The sequence below is a fragment of the Chelonoidis abingdonii genome, chromosome 5, assembly GCF_003597395.2.
Source record: "Chelonoidis abingdonii isolate Lonesome George chromosome 5, CheloAbing_2.0, whole genome shotgun sequence".
Classification (NCBI taxonomy): Eukaryota; Metazoa; Chordata; order Testudines; family Testudinidae; genus Chelonoidis; species Chelonoidis abingdonii.
Genome location: NC_133773.1, coordinates 76,576,408 through 76,604,020, shown reverse-complemented (window position 1 = coordinate 76,604,020; position 27,613 = coordinate 76,576,408). Strand labels below are relative to the sequence as shown.

Genomic DNA, 27,613 nt, shown 5'->3' with positions numbered 1-27,613 from the left:
CCACAGTTCAAATGTAGATAATTCACTGGAAATGATAAAGGAGCTATAAAGCCAAATTTATTTTTTTCTTGAAACCTAATGATTTGGCTTCATCCATGTTTTTTTTTCAGTCTTACTTAAAAGTACCTGTTTCCTTGGCAGTCCGCTCATTGATCTCTGACTTCAGTTCATTTTTCTGTACGATAGATCCAAGATAACACTTCCTCCATTTCCTAGTGGGACAGGGCCACTACCAGCTTGCGGTCCTTCCCTTTGGCCTGTCCACCGCGCCCAGGGTATTCACAAACTGTGTGGTGGTAGTGGCGGCCTACCTCAGATGTCAAGGGGTACAAATATTGCCCTACCTCGATGACTGGCGGCTTCCAATCCCAGGTTCAGACCCATGTGGACCTGCTCTTGGCCACGTATGTCAAAACTTGGCCTCCTAGTAAACGAGGCCAAGTCAACATTGGTCCCGGTGCAGCACATGGAATTCATAGGCGCTCTTCTGGATGCCCCCAAGGCTACAGCCTCCCTTGCCATGGACAGGTTCCTGACCCTGAAGGGGCTTATAGCCTCGGTCACGAAGTTCCCCGTTACCACAACCAAGGTATGCCTACAGCTCCTGGGCCACATGGTGGCATACATGTATGTGATCTGCCAAGCCAGGCTTCGGATGAGGCCCCTCCAACTCTGGTTGGCCTCAGAGTTCTCCCAGGCCTGCAACAAACTAGACAAGGTCCTCTTGGTACTGGCAGGGGTGATCACAACACTTCAATGGTGGTCCTGCCCGGACAATATGCTCCAGGGAATTCCCTTCCAGGACCCCACCCCATCACTAGACCTAGTGTCCGACACGGCAGACCTGTGCTGGGGAGCCCACTTAGGAAACTCGCAGACCCAAGGGATGTGGTTGGCCAAGGAACTGTCTCTTCACATAAACGTCAGGGAGCTCAGGGTTATACGATTAGTCTGCATGGCGTTCAGCTCGTAGCTGCATGGCAAGGTGGTCAGATTACTCATGGACAACACTGCCACGATGTTTTACATCAACAGGCAAAGCAGAATGCAGTCCTTGGCCCTCTGCCTGGAAGCCCTCAACCTCTGGGAGTTTTGTATAGCCCATGACATCTCTCTGAAGGCGTTCCACCTGCCGAGTGTCAATGACACAGAGGCCGACTGCCTGAGCAGGGTTTTCTCGTTCCAACACAAATGGTCGCTCCACTCAAAGGTCACTCAGCAGCCCTTCCAAGCATGGGGCTCTCCCCAAGTAGACCTGTTTGTGACCAGGCAGAACTGCCGTTGCCACAGGTTCTGTTCCGAGGGGCAGGGGGGAAAGTGAGGAGGAATGCAATCTCTGATGCCTTCCTCCTGTCATGGTCAGGCCAACTTCTTTACGCTTTTCCCCCATTTCCCCTCATTGCCAAGGTCCTGGAGAAAGTAAAAATGGACAAAGCATGAGTCCTAATCGCCCCAGCTTGGTTCTGGCAGCATTGGTACTTCACCCTCCTAGGCTTACTGTCCCTCCCCGGCTGTTGCCGCTCCGCCAGGACCTCCTCTCTCAGGACCAGGGCCGCCTCTTCCACCCCAATCTGGACAATCTCCATCTGACAGCGAGGCTGATCAATGGCTAAATGCAGAGGAGAGAGGGTGTTCGGAGGGGGTCAGGCATGTCCTCATCGAAAGTTGGAAGCCATCCACATGCCAGACCTACTTGGCAAATGGTCCAGGTTCTCCAGGTGGGTGGGTGAGGGGGTGTTTCCCCAACATCTGCCCTGCTCCAGCTTGTCCTTGAGTACCTCCTTTCCCTTCGAACTCAAGGCCTGGCCCCTTCCTCTGTCAGGGTGTGTCTGGCAGCTATTTTGGCGTTCCATCCACCGATTCAGGGCTGCTTGGTTTTCTCCCAGGCCATCACTGGGCGTTTCCTCAAAAGGCTGGACCAGTTCTTCCCTTATGCTAGAACGCCCGTCCCTCAGTGGGATCTAAACTTGCTGCTGTCCCTCCTCACAGGGCCCCCGTTCAAACCCCTGGCCACATGCTCATGGTCTCACCTTTCCTGGAAGGTAGCCTTCCTTGTGGCCATCACATCAGCCCGGCGAGTCTCGGAGCGTAGGGCCTTGACCTGCGACCCCTGCCATACAGTCTTTCACAAAGACAAGTTTCAGCTCCGCCCACACTCTGCATTCCTCCCCAACGTGGTTTCCGCCTTTCTCATGAACCAGGACATCTTCGGACTTATCCTCTGTCCTAAGCCACATGCTTCTAATGAGGAATGCCACCTCCATACTCTCGATGTGTGCAGGGCTCTGGCCTTTTATCTGGAGTGGACTAAGCCGTTCCGTTGGTGTTTGCAACTCTTTGTTGCCTCAGCAGAGTGCATGAAGGGCCAACCGATCTCCACCCAGAGATTGTCTTGGAGGATCACGTCATGCATCCGGACATGCTACAACCTAGCAGAGGTTCCCGCACCGCCTATCATAAGGGCTCACTCGTCAAGGGCTCAGGCCTCGTTGGCTGCCTTTGTGGTCCATGTCCCTATCCCCATCCCTATCTGTAGGGCCACTACCTGGTCCTCAGGACACATGTTCACTTCGCACTATGCGACCGTCTCCCACGCCAGGGATGACACTGTTTTCGGTAAGGCTGTGCTTAAGCTAGGGGATTCATAAACTCCTACCCACGTCCATCACACATAGCTTGTAATCACCTACTGTGGAATACACATGAGCAAGCACTCGAAGAAGAAAGGACAGTTACCTGTTCCGTAATGTGTTGCTCATGTCTATTCCACATTCCATCCTCCTTCCTCACTCTCAGAGTTGGTCAGGCAAGAAGGAACTGAGGGTGGGGGGAGTGCTCAGCGCCCCTTATAATGCACCATAGTGGCGCCACTCCAGGGGTAGCAGCAGCGCTCTCCCTATGGGTACTGCTGAGGGAAAAACTTACGGCACCGGTAGATGTGGCAAGCACGCACACCTACTGTAGAATAGACATGAGCAACACATCTCGAAGAACGCCAGTTACAGAACAGGTAACTGTCCTTTATTATGCCCTTAAAAGTAATTTTCTAGGGAGAATCAGTGATTGGTGTTTTATCACAACATAGTTCAGCAGGTGGGAGTCCAAAATGCCCTTTGTAAATCATGTTGTCTTGAAAGTCAAGAAAGAAGCAAAATTCTGTAAATAATGAAAATTAATAATTTCTCCCTTTTATGATTTTTTGCCTCTCCGTCAGTGAACTGCCACAATAGATAGACCTTCTGATCTCAAGTAAAAAATAGAGAAAAATTATGAGAAAAGCCACATTAAGTGATCAATTTGTCTCTGTTTTGAGGCTTTTTTCTTTAATGCTGCCACCAGTGATGTGAAATATTTCTGTGTGACCCAGAGTGTGCCCCTTAGTGAAAAATGTACAAAGCAGATTGTGTAATGGAATTTATTGTGTTGAAATGTATTTAATCATGCTTATGGCTTCTCTCTGGTTTATTGACATGTTGGTTTCAGTATGTCATGCAATCTAAAAATCAATCCACATTTGAGAGCTGTTCTATGTGTTTGGTAGATAAAGGTCTTTTTACTGCAGCCACGACTACATTTGTGCAAAACCTTTACAACATAATTTAATAGGCCACACTTTATTTATTATGACTTTTCATTCTTCTCAATGCATTTACAATCTTAGATTATTTTCTTATATTAAGTTTTATTTTTTTATAATCATGCAATGCAATTTATATAGATATAAGCAATCACTGCAATCTAAAAGCAGGAGCAGGCACATACAGAGAAAAGCACACCTTGTGGATAGCACAGACCTGTTCTTGCTAGGCCAGAAACAAAAATGCTAAAGTCTAATAACATTTCTTCTAAGCACCAGGGTTTCTCGTGGAGAACAGTGGCTTGGCAGCCTCATTATCTGATACTGTTGCTGTTGCAGCCTTTGAATAATGGTCCAGATCCATGAAGGTTTTTAATTGACAACTTTCCATAAGAAAAATAATAATCCCATCCCCACCTCTAGAATTATTTAGTGTAAAAAAAGATGAAGAGCACAATACTCCAGTACAATGATGGTTTAAAATGAGTGAACCAAAACAGAGAAACGACCAGAACCCAGAAGCCACGCAAGAGGCAGTGCTAGTGTTTGTAAAAAGAACAGTTGCTATTATTAATGTGTTGTGTGTACGTGTGTACACACACACACAGAGGAAACAGTCCCTTCCTGAAGAAGTCGCACTCTGGAGGCAGGGAAAACCCACATGTGGTTAACATGAGTGAAATTGTAAATACATATTTACTATTCCTATTTAAAAAACAAAACATAGGGTCAGATCCTCAGCTGGTGCATACTGGTTTGCTTTTATTAGTCAACTGAGAGTTATGCTGATTTATTCCAGTGTAGGAGTCAGGAAAAATCTTCATTAGTGAGACAGGCTATTAAATAAAAGCATCCAGGATGAGATGAGACTTGTTGGGGAAGAAGCAGGGCTGGATAGGATGACAGCAGAGACGGTCACAAGAGTTGCTACAGTGCAGGGGAAGAGGACATTGGAAAGCCCTGATTTGATATCTTATCCTGCACCCTAAAAACTCTGACTGCAGTCCATGGAACATGACAACAGTTCTAGACTGGGATTTGTCGTTATGTGCAGAATCTTTGGTCTGAAAAACCTGTCTGTTTTGGGGTTCCATCTGAGTGGAGAGACAGTCATTTTAAACTTCTACAAACTAAAATAGCCCAAATGGATCAAAACGACAGACTAAAAGATAATTTTGATTGTGCAGGTAGAATAGGTTGAGTAGGCACCATCTTCATGATTCAACCCCTTCTGCCAATCATTGCTTTATGCATATATTGTTAATAAACTGGACATTTCTAACATGTTTTTAATCTGCAGTAAATCTTGAAAACTATTTTTTTTTACTAAAACCAGCCATGTATGGTATGGTTCTCTGGGTGACCTCCCTACTTCACTTCAGGTTGATCCAAACTTTTTCAATATCATCTCTATCCTGGGGTTTTCTCCAAATAGTTATTTTCAGGCAGTTCAACAAATGTTGGAAGAAGGAGAAGTAGGAGATGGCATTTTCAGGGTACTAACAGTATGGAATAATCAGATATGTTTCATATTTTAACCACAACTGTGGATTCGGTCTGCTGAGATATAAAGGGATTATTTCCCTTAAGATTTAAAGGGATTGCATCAATATAAAGATGGTTATTTAAATTCTTCTGAGAACTGATCTTTTGACACTTCAAGTGTGAGAAGTCGCTGGTCTCTTTTACCTAATCTGTTAGTCTAGCAACTCAGTAGTGTGAGTTGAAATTCAGCAGTCAGCATGAGGCAATGTGTTAGTCAATCATATTTTTAATAACTCCATCATTATACTGAAGCACACTGCATATCATATGCATGGAGCAAAGTATTGGCAAGAAAAATATTTATATATTTAGTCATTGAATCTGATGGAAACCCAAAATCATTCCAAATGGATGGCTGATTGTTAAGCCATATTGTCTGAATTTTTTGATCCAGATTTCTTTCATCTCCATGGCGATCAGGTAGGTTCCAAGTTATGAATTTTTAGCACTCTGAAATCAGCAATGCAGGTAAAACTATTGTACTTTGTCCAGGACTGGGCAGCGTCTTTGAACAGCTATTTTTTCTTTGATATTCAAAGCATGAATACAGGATCAATGGTCCTGACCCTGAGAGCTAGGTCTTTCTTAGCTTCCATGCAGTGAGCTGAAGGAAAAACATGGAGCCTATTGTGGTTCTGGAATGAACAATGAGGAATTCTTTCAGTCCACCAGGCTAATGTCTGAGAAAGGAGATGGGCCTTTAGAGTGCCATGAACACCCACAAACTTGGGCTTTGTTATGTCTGGTGGGGGAAGTGATTCCCACAGTTCTCTTCTCTGCGATACAGTTCTTTTACTGTGCTCATGCCCATAGTTTCAGAATATCTACAATGAGAATATCCTACCACCTGTCTTGTCCCTCATAGAGCAACTTTGCCCGCTGCAGGTTCTGCCTTGCCTGCAGTGCCTTTTACTCTCTTTCACTTACGCTAAATGAAAAATATCACATCTGTGGCAGGTATCCCTCAGTCCATGATAGCAGTCCTCCATGTTTAATATGTTTCTGGTCCTCTAGTCTCTGTTTCTGTTGCGTGAAAAGAGCCACCAATAATACTGCTATAGCGACAAAACCATTAAAGTCAATAGGAATCTTGACTGATTAACAGTCTCAGGTTAGATGTTTAGTGAAGAAGAGTTTACATGATGTAAAGTGTATAATCATAGCCTATGTAATAGTTTATACTTTGCTCTTCAACATAGTATATGATAGAGAAATATAAATTTCACCTGTTTGGTTTGTTCAGAAATGCTTGGAGTTGTTTGGTACTTGAGTTTGAGTTATCTCCTGCCTATCCTATTTATGGCTGGAAGGAAAGCTCATGTGGTATCGCATCAGCAGGAACAATTGCTAATTAACGCCAGACTGTGTCACTGGCTATACAGACGCATAATCATTACTATGAAGAGCACCAGCTAGTAAGAAAGTTAAATAGTTAGGGCCCTACCAAATTCATAGCCATGAAAAAGTGTCATGGACCCTGAAATCTGGTCTCCCCCCATGAAATGTGGTCCTTTGTGTGCTTTTACCGTATACTATACAGATTTCATGGGGGGAGACCAGCATTTCTCACACTGGTGGTCCTGACCCAAAAGGGAGTTGCAGGAGGGTTGCAAGGTTATTTTATGCTGGGGTCACAGTATTGCTACCCTTACTTCTACATTGCCATCAGAGCTGGGTGGCCAGACCACTGTGGTTGTTGGCCAGGTGCCCAGCTCTGAAGGCAGCGCCTCGCCAGCAGCAGCACAGAACTAAGGGTGGTACCATACCATACCATGCCACCCTTACTTCTGTGCTGCTGCCTTCAGAGCTGGGCAGCCAGAGAGTGGTGACTGCTGAGTGAGGGCCCAGCTCTGCAGGCAGCAGCACAGAAGTAAGGGTGGCAACACCATACACCACGCATCCTTACTCCTCCGCTTGCACTGCCTTCAGAGCTAGGCTCCCAGCCAGCAGCCACTGCTCTCCAGCTGCCCAGCTCTGAAGGCAGTGCCACCCCCAGCAACAGAGCAGACGTAAGGGTAGTAGCCTCTGCAGCTTCTCCTGTAATAACCTTGCGACTACCCCATAACTCCTTTTTTGGGACAGGATCCCTACAATTACAACAGCATGAAATTTCAGATTTAAATAGCTGAAATCATGATATTTATTTTTAAAATCCTGTGACCATGAAATTGACCAAAATGGACTGTGAATTTGGTGGGGCTCTGTAAATAGCCCAAAACAAAACAAGTAGTCCTGTCTCTATCTACAATATAAAGAAAAAGAACAATAATGAATGTAACTGTATTTTTATTACAGCTGATATAAACTAGCTAGCAAAGATTCTAGCAAGATGAAAAATGGATCAAATGAAACTTGTATGGACTCAAAAATTCATGCATATTTATGTGCTCAGTTTGTAATTGTTATAAATATTTTGCGGTTATAAAATAAATAGGCGTTGGGTTGGCTCAGTATGGTTGGAGTCTTGTAGTGCTTAATCATTTATTTATCTGAGACGCTGCAATTTCTGTTCTTGACTTTGATTATTAACAGCTTAATTACCCTGAACCTTACCTAGGGTACTAGTATCACTGTAGAGGCACTGGTAAAATCCAGATCCTAAAAGGATACGGGATAAATGATTGATCTTGTGTGTGATGTGATGGTGCATTATTTAATGTGCACACAACAGGGACTATTCTTTGTTTGGGGGGGGGGGGGTTTGATGATAACATCCATACTCTGACTAATTTATCTACCTAAATATCAGAGGGGTGGCCGTGTTCGTCTGGATCTGTAAAAGCAGCAAAGAGTCCTGTGGCACCTTATAGACTAACAAACGTACTGGAGCATGAACTTTCGTGGCTGAATACACTTCATCGGATGCATATCTACCTAAGATCAAGATCCTTATGCAATCTCACACACTCCATTCAGAATGGCCACTGTTGCTTATTGTAAAGGATATTTCAGTGTTTCCATTACAAATCCTGAATATCCAGAAATGTGTATACTAGTGCTAAGAAAAAAATCAGTTGGAGCTGAATCTCTGCACTTAGATGCTATAGAAAAGACAATTTATAAATGCTGACATATAGATAAATAAAAATGTGCTATACAAGAGCTGAATGGAGGAACACGTGTATAAATTAGTTGGAAAAATAATTTGACTATTTTACTACCTATGAAGGTCTCTGTACCTTCTTCCATGCTACTTTTTACCCATGAAATACTCTCCCTGAACTGACCAGTAAGATCACTACCTTTTCCTCCTTCAAATCCATCCTCAAGACCTCCTTTTACTGTAACGCCTAACAAAGAACTTAAGGAGAAAGCTGGTACTTACATTAGAAATATACATTTGTCATTTAAAAAAATACCTAACTAATGTATCTGTCTCCCCACACATTTGTATGTCACTTCTCTTTGGATTCTGCAATTCGATCTGCAAAGGCAGCCCCTTCCATCAGTGCAAAATCTCGTTAACTTCAGTTGGCACTCCACAGAAGCATAAACTTCTACCTCAGGGGTGGGGAAATTGTATGCAGGGCCAGGGAAGGGGCTGGGGTGCGCAAGGGAGTATGGGGTATGGGAGGGGGTGCGATGTGCAGGAAGGGGCCCAGGGCAAGGGATTGGGGCAAAGGAAGGGTGCGTGGTATATGAGGGAGCTCAGGGAAAGGGGTTGGGGTGCAGGAGGGGTGCAGAGTGCAGAAGGGGACTCAAGGCAGGGGTATAGGAGGGGCAGACTGTGGTAGGGGGCTCAGGATAGGGGGTTCGGGTGCAGGAGGGGTGCGGGGTGTGGCGGGGGCTCAGGGTAGAGGGTTAGTGTGCGGGAGGGGTGTGAGGTGCAGGCAGGGGGCTTAGGGAATGGAGTTGGGGGGCGGGGTACCGGCGGGGTTCGGGCTCTGTCCCAGTGCTGCTTACCTAAAGCGGCTCCAGGGTGGCAGTGCACGCTCCCTGCATGCCTGCCCTGGCCCCACACCAGCACCAGCACTGCGGCCCCTGAGAGAGGAGGGGACAAAGGGCTCCACTTGCGCTGCCCTTGCCGTGACTCCAGGTACCTCCCCTGAAGCTCCCATTGGCTGCTGTTCCCAGTTCCTGGCCAATGGGAGCTGTGGCGAGCAGTGTCTGGAGGCAAGGGCAATGGACGAGCCCTCTGCCCCCCGCCTGGGGGCCGCAGGGATGTGGTGCTGGCTGCTTCTGAGAGCGGCGCGGGGCGTGCGGCACCACGGGGCAATCCTGCGGGCCGGATCCAAAGCCCTGAGGGGTCAGATCCAGCCCGCAAATTGTAGTTTGCCCACCCCTGTTCTATCTGCATAAACACAATTTCAAGACTGGGGCCTTAGATTATAAGCTCTTTGAGGCCAGAAATGGTGCCTTTATATTTGTTTGTGCAGCACCTAGCATAGTAGAACCCTGGATCTGATTGGGGTTTCTGGGAGCTGCTACAAAGTAGTAAATATGAGTTAAACTGTTTGTCATTGCATTTGTTTGTATTATGAACAGCTTTAATTGTTTTAAAAGATAATTCTAAAATATCACCTGGTCACATTTGATAATTTGAAAGAAAAATGTAGAATTGTTAAGCATAGAGTCATCTAAAGAGATCCACTGACTTTTCATGAGGATTATTACTGCACATTCCATTATATAAATGTATTTAAATAGTTAATTAAATCATGTATTATAATGTTTCTAAACTGGATTAATATGCACTGTCCACTTAATAATAAACTTCTAAAGAACCTTCCAACTTCATATTTACAGAATCAACCATAACAAATTCTTTAGAAAAGGATACAACAATCAGTTTTTTAAAAGTATTATTCTAATGTTTTTAGACAATAGACCTTAATGCTGTACTGATTCAACAATGTCCTTTAAAATTACTATTAATAGGTATTTGCCGCAGCCCATTTTTTCCTAAGAGTATGTAACATTGTAACAAGTACGGAATTTATGTGTGTGTGTTTGTGGAGGTATATCCTAGGATAGGGTCAGGCATTACGGTACATATTGTCCTGGCTTAGCAGAGCTTCATTTGCATGACGCTCTGCTCAAATTATTTTCCTTCTGGCAAGTGGGCTGATGATAGTCAGAATATGGCTGCACATTGATAATGCTTTGGATGGTGTTCATGCATTGACTCAGAATTTGTGTTTTAAGAATGAAATTCACTGCGGTGCTGAGTATTGCCCCCCGGCCTATGCATGAATAAACTCCTTTTTATTAATGTGTTAGAGGTTAATAGAAACTCATTTAAAGAGCAAACATGATAAAGAACAAATTATATTAACGAATAAAATTCAATGTCAATTAAAACACTATTTAAATAAGGGAGACAGTTGCTTTGTCATTGGAATGATTTGGTTACATGTACAAATAAAGCTTGATAAAAATAACATCAAAAAGTTTTTATGCCAAAGACAGTGGGCCAGATCCTTAGCTGATATAAATTGGTATAACTACATTAAAGTCCGTGGAGTATGCCAGCATTTGGCCAAATACATTTGCAATCTTGTGATTGCTGTGAGGAAAATTCCACCCTCTTACAAAAAGAGTGATGTTGCATAGCAATCTGACACTCTATATTTTAATAAAAGCAAAGATAAATGTTATTTTATTTATATAAAAATATTTATTAGGAGGCATTTGCACAAATCTAGTCAGACCTGGGCAAACACAGATGTAGCAACAATTTAATGAGCAAAGAGCAAACAAAAGAGATTGTAATCAATGAATAAAAAGAAATCTAGTGAATAACAGAAGAGGTCATTAAATAGGGGGCTTTCCATATCATAACACAGCAGGAAGGAACAGCTTAGGAGGCAAATCAACAAATTGCCAGAAATAAATTTCCTTTGGAGAAATCAATCTTTTTAAAAAAAGAAAAAGAAAGAAAAACAAACAAAGCACATAAACGAAGGTGCTTGTTGAATTTACCAAACTGAGAATTCTGGAGACTGATGTCCTCTATTTACGTAGAAGATTTAAAAATCAAGACAGAGGCTGTGTGAGTTTCTTATTCTGTCCTGTCAATGTGTCTCAACCCAATAAAGGTGGAATCAACTCTAGGGGTGACAGCATAATTCAGTTGCCATCCCTGATATTGATTGCAATATAAGGCTTTGTTCCTGCATATGTTTGCATTGACGTCAGTGGGCAGCTCTCATGCATAATGTTAAATGCACATGTAAATCTTTGCAAGAGCACGGCATAATCTGGTAAAAACAAAATATTTCTGTACACACTTCAATAGATGGATTTATTACAAAAATCATAAACTGGATGTATTTGGAGATATTTGGTCCACATTCCTGTCAATGTGTTACATAGCCATGTTTTTAATATCATGATGATCATCTCTCATTCTTATAGATTAATAGATTCATAGACTCTAGGACTGGAAGGGACCTCGAGAGGTCATCGAGTCCAGTCCCCTGCCTTCATGACAGGACCAAATACTGTCTAGACCATCCCTGATAGACATTTATCTAACCTACTCTTAAATATCTCCAGAGATGAGATTCCACAACCCTCCTAGGCAATTTATTCCAGTGTTTAACTACCCTGACAGTTAGGAAACTTTTTCCTAATGTCCAACTAAATCTCCCTTGCTGCAGTTTAAGCCCATTGCTTCTTGTTCTATCATTAGAGGCTAAGGTGAACAAGTTTTCTCCCTCCTCCTGACGACACCCTTTAGATACCTGAAAACTGCTATCATGTCCCCTCTCAGTCTTCTCTTTTCCAAACTAAATAAACCCAATTCTTTCAGCCTTCCTTCATAGGTCATGTTCTCAAGACCTTTAATCATTCTTGTTGCTCTTCTCTGGACCCTCTCCAATTTCTCCACATCTTTCTTGAAATGCGGTGCCCAGAACTGGACACAATACTCCAGTTGAGGCCTAACCAGCGCAGAGTAGAGCGGAAGAATGACTTCTCGTGTCTTGTTTACAACACACCTGTTAAATGCATCCCAGAATCACGTTTTCTTTTTTTGCAACAGTATCACACTGTTGACTCATATTTAGCTTGTGGTCCACTATGACCCCTAGATCTCTTTCTGCCATCATACTCCTTCCTAGACAGTCTCTTCCATTCTGTATGTGTGAAACTGATTGTTCCTTCCTAAGTGGAGCACTTGCATTTGTCTTATTGAACTTTCATCCGGTTTACCTCAGACCATTTCTCCAATTTGTCCAGATCATTTTGAATTTTGACCCTGTCCTCCAAAGCAGTTGCAATCCCTCCCAGTTTGGTATCATCCACAAACTTAATAAGCATACTTTCTATGCCAACATCTAAGTCGTTGATGAAGATATTGAACAGAGCCGGTCCCAAACAGACCCCTGCGGAACCCCACTTGTTATACCTTTCCAGCAGGATTGGGAGCCATTAATAACTACTCTCTGAGTACAGTTATCCAGCCAGTTATGCACCCACCTTATAGTAGCCCCATCTAAATTGTATTTGCCTAGTTTATCGATAAGGATATCATGCGAGACCGTATCAAATGCCTTACTAAAGTCTCAGTATACCACATCTATCGCTTCTCCCTTATCCACAAGACTCGTTATCCTATCAAAGAAGCTATCAGATTGGTTTGACACATTTGTTCTTTACAAATCCATGCTGGCTATTCCCTATCACCTTACCACCTTCCAAGTGTTTGCAGATGATTTCTTCAGTTACTTGCTCCATTATCTTCCCTGGCACAGAAGTTAAACTAACTGGTCTGTAGTTTCCTGGTTGTTTTTATTTCCCTTTTTTAGATGGGGCACTATATTTGCCCTTTTCCAGTCTTCTGGAATCTCTCCCGTCTCCCATGACTTTCCAAAGATAATAGCTAGAGGCTCAGATACCTCCTCTATTAACTCTTGAGTATTCTAGGATGCATTTTCATCAGGCCTTGGTGACTTGCAGGCATCTAAACTTTTCTAAGTGATTTTTAACTTGCTCTTTTTTTATTTTATCTTCTAAACCTACCCCTTCCCATAAGCATTCACTATGTTAGACATTCCTTCAGACTTCTCAGTGAAGACTGAAACAAAGAAGTCATTAAGCGTCTCTGCCATTTCCCAAGTTTCCCTGTTACTGTTTCTCCCTCCTCACTGAGCCAATGGCCTACCCTGTCCTTGGTCTTCCTCTTGCTTCTAATGTATTTGATAAAAAGTCTTCTTGTTTCCCTTTATTCCCATAGCTAGTTTGAGCTCATTTGTTGTGCCTTTGCCTTTCTAATCTGGCCCTGCATTCCTGTTGTTATTTGCCTACGTTCATCCTTTGTAATCTGACCTAGTTTCCATTTTTTTATATGACTCCTTTTTATTTTGTGGGTCATGCAAGATCTCGTGGTTAAGCCAAGGTGGTCTTTTGCCACATTTTCTGTCTTTCCTACCCATTGGGAATAGCTTGCCTTTGGGCCCTTAATAGTGACCCTTTGAAAAACTGCCAACTCTCCTCAGTTGTTTTACCCCTCAGTCTTGATTCCCATGGGACCTTACCTATCAGCTCTCTGAGCTTACCAAAATCCACCTTCCTGAAATCCATGGTCTCTATTTTGCTGTACTCCTTTCTTGATGATCTGTAGTCAAAGAATTAACTCAGATTACTACATAGTAGGGTCTCATGCCTAAAATTATAAATGCCAGTAGGTATTGTTGATAGGTAACTTATTTTTACATGAGTTAACTTACTCTCCTTCATTAGGCTTTATTCCCTTTGATCCTCTTTTGTTTACTTAATAAAATTATTCTTACAATGATAAGATTAGAGGAATATGCATAAATATCCATATGCATAAACTGGGTATTGCCTAATGTTGTTCAGTCCTTGGTGCAAAACTCTAGCCATTGCCCAGGAGATCTAAAGTGGGCAAAATAATCTCTGAACCTGAGGTTTAGTGAACACCAGGTGAAAGGGCAGGAGTAGAGGAAAGTGGCCCTAAAGCCGTAGTTGTGGTCAAGGCAGGATTCTCTTGGCACATGCATTGTGGAAGACGGCCCTAAGGCTGCCTTCTGAGGTCCCCGTTGTATGCTGAGGGTGGAGTTGCAGGTGGAAGTGGTACATCGGGGCAGGGCCAGAGCATGCAGCTTTGCTGTGACTAATAGAGCAGGGTTGTCAGAGCCTTTCAAGCACCAGAAGTAGATGAGGATCAGGAGGGCACAAAAGGTGGTTTACAGCCACCATAGTCCATACTCTTCCTTGGTTGTAAGTTGTGCCTTTTTAAGGTAAAGTTCAGAATTTTACCTCAATTCTCCATCCCCTAAAGAAGCAAGCAATCTAGGAATTAGCAAGTAAGCATTTAGATGATGATGAATTAGGAACGGCTTCTGATACTTTTATTGAGTAGCACCTTGCTCTACAAATAGTTCTGTTGACATCATTAGGATCATGTGTTACCCAATGAGAGTAAACTATCAGAATCTGCCCCTTAAAGAACAAGAAGCACTATGAATTCACATACTACATATCATATGCAACAAACCTATGAACTTTCCTTTAAGCAGTTCCGAACAAGTTGAATGGAGATAATATTGCTATCATAATTTATTAAGAGTTTAGAAAATGCTTTAATTTGGTTCTGCCTGAAATTCTTCTTGAAATGTACCTAGTCTAGTTTATCTAGCTCCTTTAGAGTATTTTTTTTTCCTTTCACCAATAGACAGGATTTGTAAAGGCCCTTAGTCAAAGGGTGTCACTGGCCCTTTTAGAGGGAACAGGCCAGTGCCCTGTGACTGGGCGTCTGATCCCCAGCTCAGATTTACAAGAGGACACCTGAGTCCTAGGGATCAGGGGCAAGCGAGAGCTGCCTGAAAGACTCAGAGACATTTGCAGGTGAGAGCTGCTGGAGACCAGGAGGTTGTAGAAGGTCCCTGAAGGAAGCTATAGCTGGGGAAAGGCTGAAGGCAGGAGAGCAACAAGTGGGGTTTGCTTTCTGGTCTCTCCAAGCCAGAGATCCGGGACTGAAGAGGGCTGAAGTCAGAAGGCTGCAGAGGGAATTGCCTGCCGACTTCTGAGCCAGAGCAGAGGGCTGAAGTCAGGGGAATGGCGGAGGATCTTACCCGCCAGTGGTGATGTGGTGCAGAGCTGGAAGAGGTCAACGGAATAGGGGGAGTGATGGAGTCTCTTCTGGTGGGGCTGAACCCCAGTAGAGGCTGTAGGGATTCCTGCTGGGAAGAGCAGGGTTCCATTCCAGCTGCAAGGGCTGTGGTGGCAGTCCTGGTAAAAGAACAGGAGAGGACAGAAGAAGAGCCCAGGTATGGTGAAAGAAGCTGGAACACAGTATGTGCTAAAATGATGGACTAGAGGATGTGGGATTTTAAGGACTATATACACTGGGTGGGAGAAATAGACTAAGTTTTGCACTATATTTTTGTAATATACCTGCCCAATGAAGGGGTATTTTTGAGGCAAGAAAGCTTGTTTTAAGGACTCCGTAGAAGAGAAATAGAGGTAAGTGCACTTGTTCTGCTGCTGGGGTGTACTTCAGGTGGGATTGACACTTTTGCCCCTAGCTACTTTTTCTAGCATTAACACATTCTGTTTTATCATTTCTCTGCAATCTTTAATTGACCACCATATATTCCCATTTTGTCCTTTCCCAATTCCCCATTCCTAGTACAGGCTCTGTATTAACCCAGTATCTCTGTAAAGTCCCTCATGGAGCCATATTAATGTTTTTTTATAACTTATATTTTTCTTTTTTTCTGAGGCATTGTACATTCTTTTGCCTGTATTGTGGTGTTATTTGGGTTGCTTCAGCCTTGCTCTGTATACAATGTATGGATATTAATAATTCCCTCTTTCTGCTTGCTTATGCTGTTTTTTGATTCTCCAGAAGTTAACTTTATACATGGAAACAGCTATTACCAAGTTCGCCTTTATGACATTCTGCATAATTAAGTGGCATGGAGTTTGATAAATTCAGTAGCCTAGGGACTAGATTTAACCCACATTTGTTTGGTGGACATCTAGTCACAGGACCTCAGAAGCCTAATGAGGGGTGGTGCATGGGCAGAAAGTGGTTGCAAAGTGCCGTCCAGTGAGTGGCTGACAGGGCAAAAAAAGGGACTTAGCTAGGGAAACTGCTAAATGCAAAGGATCAGTGCATCTCCTCAGCATTCTCCATGGGTAGGGCTTCTGTGGATTCCCCTCACAAAAAATTAAAGCCGTAAAGCTGCCCCTGCAAACTGGAAGCGCTAAGGTAGGGCAGGTGGCAATGTCATTCTTTGCCTTCCCTCGGGATGACTCCCCCAAGGGTACAGGGGGATCAGCTGGTACAGAGACAAATAAATTACACCGCTCTCTGCCAGCATGTGTGAATTTGATTCCTGGCCTCTAAGTATTAACCGGGCTTTCATTGTAGCAGATAATATTAAAAGAAATGTGCCTAGTTTCATAACCCATATGCTACACTTGTATTCTGTTGTCTATTGATTAGTGGACATTAATATCCCAGGAACAAAAAAAACCCTCAAATTTTACAAGGCCTGAACACCTCTCCCCACCCCCCACTCCAAAATCTTATCGTTCATGCTCTGTGTTTATTTTTGTAAAGTGTATCTGTCAGTCTTGAAAAATAAATTTAAAAAATGAATTGACCTGTGCTAATCAAATCAGCATTTTAGTGCCTGCTATACCCATTGAATTTATTTGTGAGAATTGCATTTATTTTTGTTAACTTGGAAATAGAAATATTTTAAACCACTAAGTATCTGGAAAGAATTTAATGTTGTGTTCAATTTATCACCTTTGAGTTTATTTGTAGTTACAATCTTTTCAATGCCTATATTCTTCTTGATTCCATTATCTTTATTTGGAGAAGTTACATTATACATTCATTTGTATGCAGTGTTGTGGTAGCCAGGATATTAGAGAGGCAAGGTGGGTGAGGTAATAGCTGTTATTGAACTAACGTCTGTTGGTGAGAGAGACAAGCTTTCGAGCTTACACAGAGCTCTTCCCCAGACCCGAAGAAGAGCTGTGTGTAAGCTCAAAAGCTTGTTCCTCTCACCAGGGGAAGATGGTCCAATAAAAGATATTACCTCATGTATCTTGTCTCATTATATGTTCAGACTGATATGAAAAGTAGAATTATACAATGCTGCCAAATGCTGGGAAATTAATTTCACAGTAATACTAAATGTGGTATCTGGCTAGACAACTAAACTGCAGTAATAGTAGGACTTTATCCCTTAGTCAAATAGAAGTATGTGACAGAGAGAGAAATATGTTATTAACAGTGCTTTCTGCACAGTGAGTCAAGTGGCAAAAGGCAAATCCAAGGAGAGTATTGTTCCTGTTAATCATCATTAAGTGCTTGCAATACGTATGTATTTTAATTAAATAAAAATCCCCTGCCTTGGGTACAATTTTGAGCCTTCCAAAGCATTATAAAGCAGCTTGGATAGAAAAAATCTCTCATTTTCTGCTGACTGATGACTAATTTTTCAGCATTCACGATGGAGAGTGCTTAGGCTGCACTGTGTAATTGCTTCAGAATTCCTACGGTATTAATCCATTTTGGAACACAGTAAAAACAGGAAAGGCTCATAGCTGACAGATTTTTTGAGTCCAGATCCTCAATTGGTGTAAATCAGTGTAAGTCCATTTATTTCAAAGGAGCTATACTGATTTACACCAGACAAAGATCTGGCTCCTAATGCCTGAAAAGCTATTGCCTCCAAGTGCACTCAATAGGAGCCAATGTATAATCTTGGGAGAGGCAATACTGACAAACTTTGGACATACAAATACCAATTAGAAAAGCCTCTTAATCACGGCTCTTTGCACTGTCTGTTCCACACACTCTCCTTATTTAGCAAAACAAAACAAATAATAAATGGCCATATCCTGTCACTTAGTTCATAGAGGAGTTCTGTGCAAAGATCGATGACAGAGCGTGCTGGTCTTCTTCAAAAACAGGATAATCCCTATTATGTGAACACCTCAAGGGAAACCTTCAAATAATCAGCGTGCCAGCCCAGCACATTTGCAGTCTGTTCTCTAAGAGCACCCCAATCCTAGAGAACCTGACTCTTTCCCCCAAAGCTAGACAGTCCCTCAGCCTAATTCGTGCAGAAGTTCACAGGTCTCAGATGTGAAAGAGCTCCAGCCTCTTGGAACACTTAAACTCCACATGACCTGAGCTTCTGTCAATCTTTGAAGCTGAGGTTAATTTTTTTTTTTTTTTTTTTTTGTAACCAAAAAGTTTAGTTAGGTATCTAACAGGCACAGCTGGTCTTGGGTCCATACAACATGTATTTTGATGTAGAAGTTACTGTGTCAGGGTTTATGGCAGTGGTGGGCAAAGTGGTTTGTAAACAAACTGTCTCGCAGCCTGCCAGATTACCCTGACAGGCTGCAGGTTGCCCACCACTGGTTTATGGCCTGTGTTATGCAGGAAGTCAGACTAGATGAACATAATAGACCCTTATGGCCTTAAAATCTTAGAACATGTCTAGTCTTGTGAGCATGTGCTTGCCTATATCATGTAAGTAGCATCAAGCTTCTTACTTGCTGCTGTATCACCTGGCAATCAACCCAATATGAAGGAGGGATTTGATTACATCCCCTTCTTTCTCCTGGGAGGCACCTTTCCCCAATGTCTAGGAGAAGGTACCCCTCTCATTTTTGCAAATAGTATCCATTACAACTTTTGACGTTACTTCACTAAATAAGTATCTGGACTTTTTTTTTTTTCATTTTTTGACCAGCTCAGTGAGTGGTTGAATAATCTTTTGCAAATAATAGACACTGCAAATTTTATCACATTTGTGAATCCGCCTTTTCTTCATTCAAACAGCTGAACCCACGTCAGAGTCTATATCATTTGTCACAACAATCTCTTCTCCAAAGTTCACAGCTTTTGAATGTTCATAAAGCGGTTGGGGTTTATCTTATTAACTGTTGCTGTGGTTTTATTATTGAAACTGGATTTGTTAAAGTACAAGGAAAAATACTGACGAGATCTGAAGTGGACAAGAACGAGATGACCTAACTTGATTCTGCAGGGACAGGCCACACTACACTTAATTGCACCCTGTTTGTTCTTCCAAGATGACAACACACTCGGGTGGCAAAGTACAGTGGCTGCTTCTGTTGGAAAAAAATGACTATTTCCTCTAAAGCTATTCTCGTGTCCCTCAGGTTGGAGTGAATCCAAACTCATTAATTATTTGTAAAGTCTGCTTAATATAGAATAATTAATAACCAGCAGTAGAAAAAATTGAGAGGGGAAAAATTCTACAGTTAGACTGATTTAATTTAGACCAGTGCAAACACAGATTGAACTATAGATTGGAAAAATCTTATGAACATGTTGATCTCTACCTGAACAGGTCCATAACACAAATATTCTCTACCAGATTTTGATGGCATACAAAACAATTCTTTCTTTACTCTCTAAATATTTATTTTACTTCCATCAATACAATTGCTTCACAATAACTTCATTCAAAGTAGTCTTTCTTCTTTAGATCAATACTGTGTGTGTACACAAAAAGCCTATGTTAATGCAACATTGAGTTTGCAAAGTCAAGCACTCTAAAGGTAGAAACTGTTATAATTAAGGTTGCCTTTGTAACCTTAACTCAGCCCCTTTGTGTGTCTGCAGAATGATTGTTAATTACATGACCACATATGATTTTTTCCCACAGGGTCCCTGAATGGCTAGTAGTGCATGAGATGACATACCAAGTCATGTCATAATAACATTACAGGTCATTATACATTATTACTACTGACATTTCATAATATGACAGACACTATAATAGTTGGAATATTGTGTAGCCCTTCACTTCACCCAAGAGGTGACTGGAATGCAGTGGCGATTTAAAGGATTAATCTAAATCGGGTTCTCAGCCTGGGCGTTTTTACCCCCAGGAGAATTGCGAACAGAAATCATGGGGTTACAAACACCGGGCCCTACCCATATTGCTAAATTGAAGGAAGATTCCGTATAGATAAGAGGGTTGGGGATTGGCTGCAGAGTAGTCCTGGTATGGAAAAAGGTTGAAAATTTCTGATCTAAATCAAATTGTGAGATCCTGAACTTTCCACTCTGACCCCTTTAGAGCAGGTGAATGGGTTGGAGCAGCATAAGTGGATTATAAAACCCATTATCTTCCTGAGTGGGAATTCCCCTGACTCCGGCACTGCAGAGGATAGTCTCAATGCTGCTTTCTGAGAGCCTTCTCACAAGCCCCAGTACTGGGGTCAAGGCAGGGGGCAGGAGGGATACATAGTAGGCTGGGTCACAGCATGCCACACTGTGCAAATACCAGGCAATGCTGGGGCCCATGGCACAGCCTGGGGGAGCTATCATTACTTAAACCTTCCAGGAGCGTGTATTCTCTACCAGGAGCCATTCCAGTCACTAGAGTATCCTAGGATTAGAAAGGTGAAAGGATGACTTAAAGCCCCTCTCAGAGGCATAGCAAAGAACCTCACATTTTATCAGTAGATTTAGATATCAAATCTTGCTTGACTCATGTGCATAGCCCCCTTGTGGGGCTCACTATGCCTTGTCTTAAATTAGAGAGTAAACTCTTCAGGGCAGGAACTGTGTCTTACTACAGGTGTTTATAGTGCCCACACAATCGGTCCTTAATCTCAGCCGGGGCCTCTATACACTACCATAATACAGATGAGAACATAAGAATGGCCGTACTGGGTCAGACCAAAGGTCCATCTAGCCCAGTATCCTGTCGTACCGACAGTGGCCAATGCCAGGTGCCCCAGAGGGAGTGAACCCAATCGGCAATGATCAAGTGGTCTCTCTCCTGCCATCCATCTCCATCCTCTGACAAACAGAGGCTAGGGACACTCTCCCTTTCCCATCCTGGCTAATAGCCATTAACGGACTTAACCTCTATAAATTTATCCAGTTCTCTTTTAAACACTGTTATAGTCCTAGCCTTCACAACCTTCTCAGGCAAGGAGTTCCACAAGCTGACTGTGTGCTGCGTGAAGAAGAACTTCCTTCTATTTGTTTTAAACCTGCTGCCTATTAATTTCATTTGGTGGCCCTTAGTTCTTGTATTATGGGAACAAGTAAATAACTTTTCCTCATTTACTTTCTCTACATCACTCATGATTTTATACTATATTATTATATAATAATAATCATGCTCATATTGCCATGAGTAGGTGAGCAGGACTGGTTTAATATTTATAAAATGTTTTGCAATCCCTTGGAATGGAAGTAATTAGATGAATATGTTACCCTTCTGCCATGTGTGGCTAACAGTAACAGGTTCAATATGATGTCTAGGGAATCTTTTTAAATTCTGTCTCCAAAAATGCACTGTCCATTGGGGAATAGATACAAAATAATGAGGAGAGAGAGTTGTTAGCAGAGATTAATAATGCCATCTGAGAACTAAATATAACAAATTGTATGGTGATGAGTAGGTAATTGAAGATTGTAAGTGAGCCTCTTTTTCATGACACACTACATTTCAATATCTGTAACTGTCTAGGAAGCAGGATGATCTTTAAGGAAGCACAATATTTCAGAATCATATTTTCTATTCATGTTTGCTAATTAAATTTGTTGAAGTATTTTAATCCTATTAGACTGTTTAGATAATAGCATCAAATGAGGATTAATTGACTTTGGAATTATTTGGACTTAAATACTGCTCTCTTACTGATCCAGGACAATTTTTGAATACCATTAAGTGAAGGGAGCCCTTATTTTTTTGTGTGACCATTATTCAGATGTGTCAGCCCCATGCTATATAAGGCAACATTTACACAAATCTTTAAATGCAGTTAACATTCTAGAACATCAGCACTGAAGGTTTTCCAGAGTGCCAACTCTTATGCTAGAGGAGATCTTATTATACAACACTGAATTATTGTTGAGATAAATAATTTTCACATTTCTTGTACAGGATTGACATCTTCAAGTATGTGATCTATGGCATAGCAGCTGCATTCTTTGTTTATGGTATTTTGCTGATGGTGGAGGGATTCTTTACGACTGGTGCCATCAAGGATCTCTATGGAGATTTCAAAATCACCACTTGCGGCAGATGTGTCAGTGCCTGGGTATGTTAATATGATAACCTTCATTACTTGTGTTAATTTCAATAGCATCGTTGGAATAGGTTAGGATATGTTTACTGAGGAAATATGTCTCTAGGTGGAGGGGTTGTTATATATTCTTATGTTAGTAGTTTAAAAACTGCAGCAAGAAAGGAATGGAATAATATGAATGGTCTCCATTTTAGCTAAGCAATATCTACTGATGAAAAGTGTTGTATAAAAGCTATATAATTAATAATCATGTTTGTAGAAATAATCACTTCACTGATTAAATGGACAGGCTTTTTTGCCCAGCTAAATGTGAAAACTCATTGCTCATTGTTATGCTCTTTGGTGCAGGACCATGTTTTCATATGTGATTTTTATAGTGCCCAACATAGTGGAGCCCTGATCCTGATCGGGGCTTTAGGAACTGCTACATATCTATATGTAGGTTGTCATATTTAATCATAGTGAGAGCTGATAAATAGATCAGGCCCTGAACAGTTCCTCATTGTTTAATAATGTGGAGCTGGATTTTGAAGCTTTTACTCATGTTGGTGAACAGTTATTCAAAAGTCATATTCAGTTCAAAGCTAAACCACAAATTGACTTCTGGATTAGCAACATACACATTTTGTGCCCTAAGATTGCTTGGCCAGTCACATTTAGTCTCTGGTTACTACTGAAACAACTAAATAATTATATTTTGGGGACTGTACTGAATAAATTGAAGGGAGTCTTTATTAGCAGAACCTCTCTGGGTTGGGGAACGACTACTCTAAATCTGAGAGTATTAAAGATGGGCAGATCAGGGTAGTCAATTTCTTGGCTTACCAAATTACTTTCACTTGTGTGTTTGTCCTATTTTCTATTCCATTCTTAGAAGCTCAGGTATTGTCACATCATTTATCAAAAATATTTTGCAGTTTGAGTGGGAGTAGGTAGTGATGTACTTTTGGAAGCCTGTAGAATTTTTAAGGTTGATCATTTTCTACCTTGATGATAATACGCATAACTGCAAATAGCATGAACATAACATGTTATTCAATGTTCATAAAGGGCTAATCACTGCACTATATTCTGAGATGACATAAATTGATAAGCTGAAGTAAAGGCTAAGAGTACATTCTGGTGATAAAGGGCAAAAACCTTCCAAAAGCATAATAGTTATCAAGAGTCAACTATTAGAAACCCAGGGAATCCTTAGCTAAGCTTAACTTGAAAAGAAATCCCCATATTTGAAATTCTGGAAATGCACAGTTAAGGCCATCCTAACAACTGTAACCTGCCCTCTAGTAATGTCACTCTTTCATCTTCTTGACTTTCTTCCTTTCATAACTACTGGCTGAGATATTAATAGTTGGACTGAGGACTTGTTGAGATCTTTAAAGATGTCTGTAGTCAAAGGCTGGGGACATTATAAATTGGGAAAAGTTACTGTACTGAGACCACCACCAAGTTCTTTGTTCAGTTTTCATATATGCATTCTTCAATACAAAGAGTTATGTTCTATCTACACATTAACCTTTATTCCTTTCATCATAATACATGCCAAAATCTTATCACCTATGCCTAAGAGGATTAAATATGTATGCCTACCTGTGGTTTAATACCATGTGTGATACATGAAATGATTGCTTTCAGTATGCTATTTGTCTAATTGGGAATTTGTGAAGCATATCTTTCCCTGTAAAGAAGCCCAAAGCTCATACAGCCACTGTACAATTAAAATTAAGGCAGTCTGGTTTTCATGCCCAATAACAAGATGAACTTGTTTGCTATGAGTGGAGGAAGTTGACAGAGAGGGTGAAATCCTGGCCCAATTTAAGTGAATGGGAGTTTTTTTGCTGATATCAGTGGAGTCAGGATTTTATCCAGAGTACTTCCCCCCCGGGGAGATTCTACGGCAGCTCTAATTCTGTACATTTCTACATTTTCAAATATTTGGGTTTCTTTTAGGTTAAACCCTAATTCTGAATTTCATGGTCCTTTTTGGTGGCTATTTGATAACTAACCTGTTTGTAAGAGTTTTAAAAAAAACCCCAAACCTAAGATACTGACATAAGAACATAAGACCAGCCATACCGGGTCAGACCAAAGGTCCATCTAGCCCAGTATCCTGTCTTCCAACAGTGGCCAATCCCAGGTGCCCCAGAGGGTATGAACAGAACTGGTAATCATCAAGTGATCCATCCCCTGTATGTTGACTGTGCGTTGTGTGGAAAAAATATTTCCTTTTGTTTGTTTTAAACCTGCTGCCTTTAATTTCATTTGGTGACCCCTAGTTCTTGTGTAAGGAGTAAATAACACTTCCTTATTTACTTTCTCCACACCAATCATGATTTTATAGACTTCTCTCATATCCCCCCTCATCATTTCATTTTAAGTTGAAAAGTCCCAGTCTTATTAATCTCCTCATATGGAAGCCATTCCATACCCCTAATCATTTTGCTGCCCTTTTCTGAACCTTTTCCAATTCCAATATGTCTTTTTTGAGATGGGGCAACCACTGCATGCAGTATTCAAGAACTGGTCGTACCAGGGATTTATATAGAGGCAACATGATATTTTCTGACTTATAATCTATCCATTTCTTAATGATTCCCAACATTCTGTTTGCTTTTTTGACTGACACTGCACATTGAGTAGATGTTTTCAGAGAACTATCTATAATGACTCCAAGATCTCTTTTTGGAATGGTAACATGTAATTTAGACCCCATCATTTTATATGTAAGTTGTATACATAGTTACATGTATAGTTGTATATAGACGTGCACTCCCAACCTTAATTCCAGTTTAATGAGGACTGCAAATTTGTTTGATTTATGTTTGTATAGAAATGTTTGACATGCATTGTCAGCTGAAGGAATCGAGGAATATGTTAAAAGCATTAGAATAGTCGCTGCAGGGAGCTCTGTGGGTCGCTGGGAGTCACAGGGCAATACTCTGTAGTCTTCCTAGTTCTTCAACTGACCTCCTTGAGTTAGCTCTTTATTTCCTGGCCTCTCCTTTCTTCCCATACTTTGATTCCTGCTCTGGTTCTCTATGGCCTTCTTAAGATCAGCAGGAATCTTGTCATGATAAAAAACAGTGGAGTTTTTATTGGTCTTTTTATTTTAATCTAGCCTACAACTCTACATTTTTAAAATATACAGATTTATATCAATTAAAATTTGAGGCAGTCTTGTTCACATCTTTCTTTTACTTCATTCAAATATTTAAAAAATAATTCTTACATAAATAAATATATAAACATAATGACTAGGGAACAGCAACAATTTTTATTTGAAAAAGATGTTGTTAAATGATAGTTCAGTTCTATCATGATGCTTTGGCATTTCTACATTCCTCTTTTTCACATCACTATATGTAGGAGGGTAAATTCAGAGCACAGTACATGGAGAATTAGACATATAACTCCTATTAAAAATTTAAAAGGTTGCCCTGTGTGTGTAGCCTAGATGGTGCTGGTGCTGTGTAGATCAGATAGGAGAAATTAATGTACTGTAATTGTAGAGTTGCCAAATTGAGATTATACTATTGAGGACGATTAGCTGATATCACAGGCTGCAAGAAGGCTTCCTTATATGGAATTCTGGGATATTCATCTTGTAAATTTTAAAAAAACCAAAAAAACCACTACACAAAACCAAAAATCTCAGCTAACAGAATCAAGCAGTTGCTTTCTAGCAATGTATTCTAAAAGTGATCAAAAAAGATGTTCTAAAAGTGACCTCTTTGTGGTCACATATGCACACAGAATATTTGTATTCTAAAATAATTTGAAACCACATAATGGCTCTAACTTGAAAAGTGGCACTGTAAAAATGAGGTTGTGGGTTTGTCTCAATGATTCCAGGTAGAATTTGCTCAAATTAAAAAATATTTCTGAACAGTAGCCTTGCAGGCTCACCTGGAGGTCTGGGAATCAAGTTGAGTTCTTTTCCACTTCAGCATCAGTACCTGCTGATATTAATGAAGTATATAGTACATGTATGCACTGATTACACCAGTAACTAGAGCTGGTCAGAAAATGTTGGCGGGGGCGGGGGGGATTGGGGAGGTTTCTGGAAAAATTATTTGACAACAAATGAAAAAAATGGTTTTTGTCCATTTTCTGTGGAAAATGTTGACATTTCACTGGAAAACTGAAAACTTTTTGGTGTTCAGGTATTCAGTTTTTTGACAAAAAGTGAAACTTTTGTGTTGAAAGCAGACGGTTTTACCCTTTTTTGCCCATGTAGACAGGTCCTGAGTAAGTGTCAGTGGTAAAAGCCAGTGACTGTTATTTCAGAGCTAACTCATTGTTAATGAAGTAAAATAAATTCAAGCACAAATCAGCAGTGGTTTTTAGTCTTCATACCTACATTTCTCAATACTATATGTTTATACCATGAATTAAATAAACAGATATATAGAATGGCAGTGGAGCTTGATTAGCTAGAAAATGAGAGACAAAATTCAATTATGCCTAAAGCCACTTGTGACATAGTTAATGTATTTGAGATCGGGGGCCCTCCCGTTTATATTCACCTTGATGATCATGGTATGTTCTTTTCCATCTGTGATGTCAGTCAGCTGACTAAATGAAAGACTCATTTCTCAATCATCACAGCATCTCTTTTCTGAAACCTTGGCTTCCAGGCATCACTTATTGCATAACTAATAATTTACTTTTTAAACTGAAAAGTTTTGCTATTTTGGGCTGGGTTACTGCTTCAGTGTTATGTTGCTTGCCTTAATACAGTAGCCTGCCAGGCACTATCCATCCATTGCCTCTGACTCTTCTTTTCTTTTGTACTCTGTTATTTGACTTTTTTTTTATTGTCAGCAATAAACTGGAAACATGTTTTATTTTGCCTTCAAATTAATTTGGTTGTGAATGTGGCTTTCACACAGTATATGGCATTTTTTCTCAGTCTGTAAGTTTGATCAATACGTAATTTCTTGATCAAAACATTTTCTGAAAATGAGATTGTGTTATATATTTCCAAAGCTTGTCTGACTGTGGGAGCTACTGCACTTTTTCCATGGGTTATGCCTTCCTATTATGGACATAAAATAATCAAATTAACTCTGTCTTCCCTAGGTTTCAGAGAGATTATCCTCTGAATGTACAAATGTACAATTATCAGAGGGGTAGCCGTGTTAGTCTGGATCTGTAAAAGCAGCAGAGAATCCTGTGGCACCTTATAGACTAACAGACGTTTTGGAGCATGAGTTTTCGTGGGTGAATACCCACTTCGTCGGATGCATGTAGTGGAAATTTCCAGGGGCAGGTATATATATGCTTGCAAACAAGCTAGAGATAACGAGGTTAGTTCAATCAGGGAGCATGAGGCCCTATTCTAGCAGCTGAGGTGTGAAAACCAAGAGAGGAGAAACTGCTTCTGTAGTTGGCAAGCCATTCACAGTCTTTGTTCAATCCTGAGCTGATGGTGTCAAATTTGCAGATGAACTGAAGCTCAGCAGTTTC

General features: G+C 41.2%; 1 protein-coding gene across 3 annotated transcripts in view; it reads left to right on the top strand.

Annotated features, from left to right (window-relative positions):
* GPM6A (glycoprotein M6A) overlaps window positions 1-27,613 on the top strand; it is a 336,266-nt gene that overhangs the window by 276,947 nt on the left and 31,706 nt on the right. For all 3 annotated transcript variants that reach the window (XM_075066384.1, XM_075066383.1, XM_075066385.1), the window contains one exon: window positions 22,000-22,156. In XM_075066384.1, the coding sequence (XP_074922485.1) occupies window positions 22,000-22,156 (157 nt within the window). The remainder of the gene's footprint in view (window positions 1-21,999; window positions 22,157-27,613) is intronic.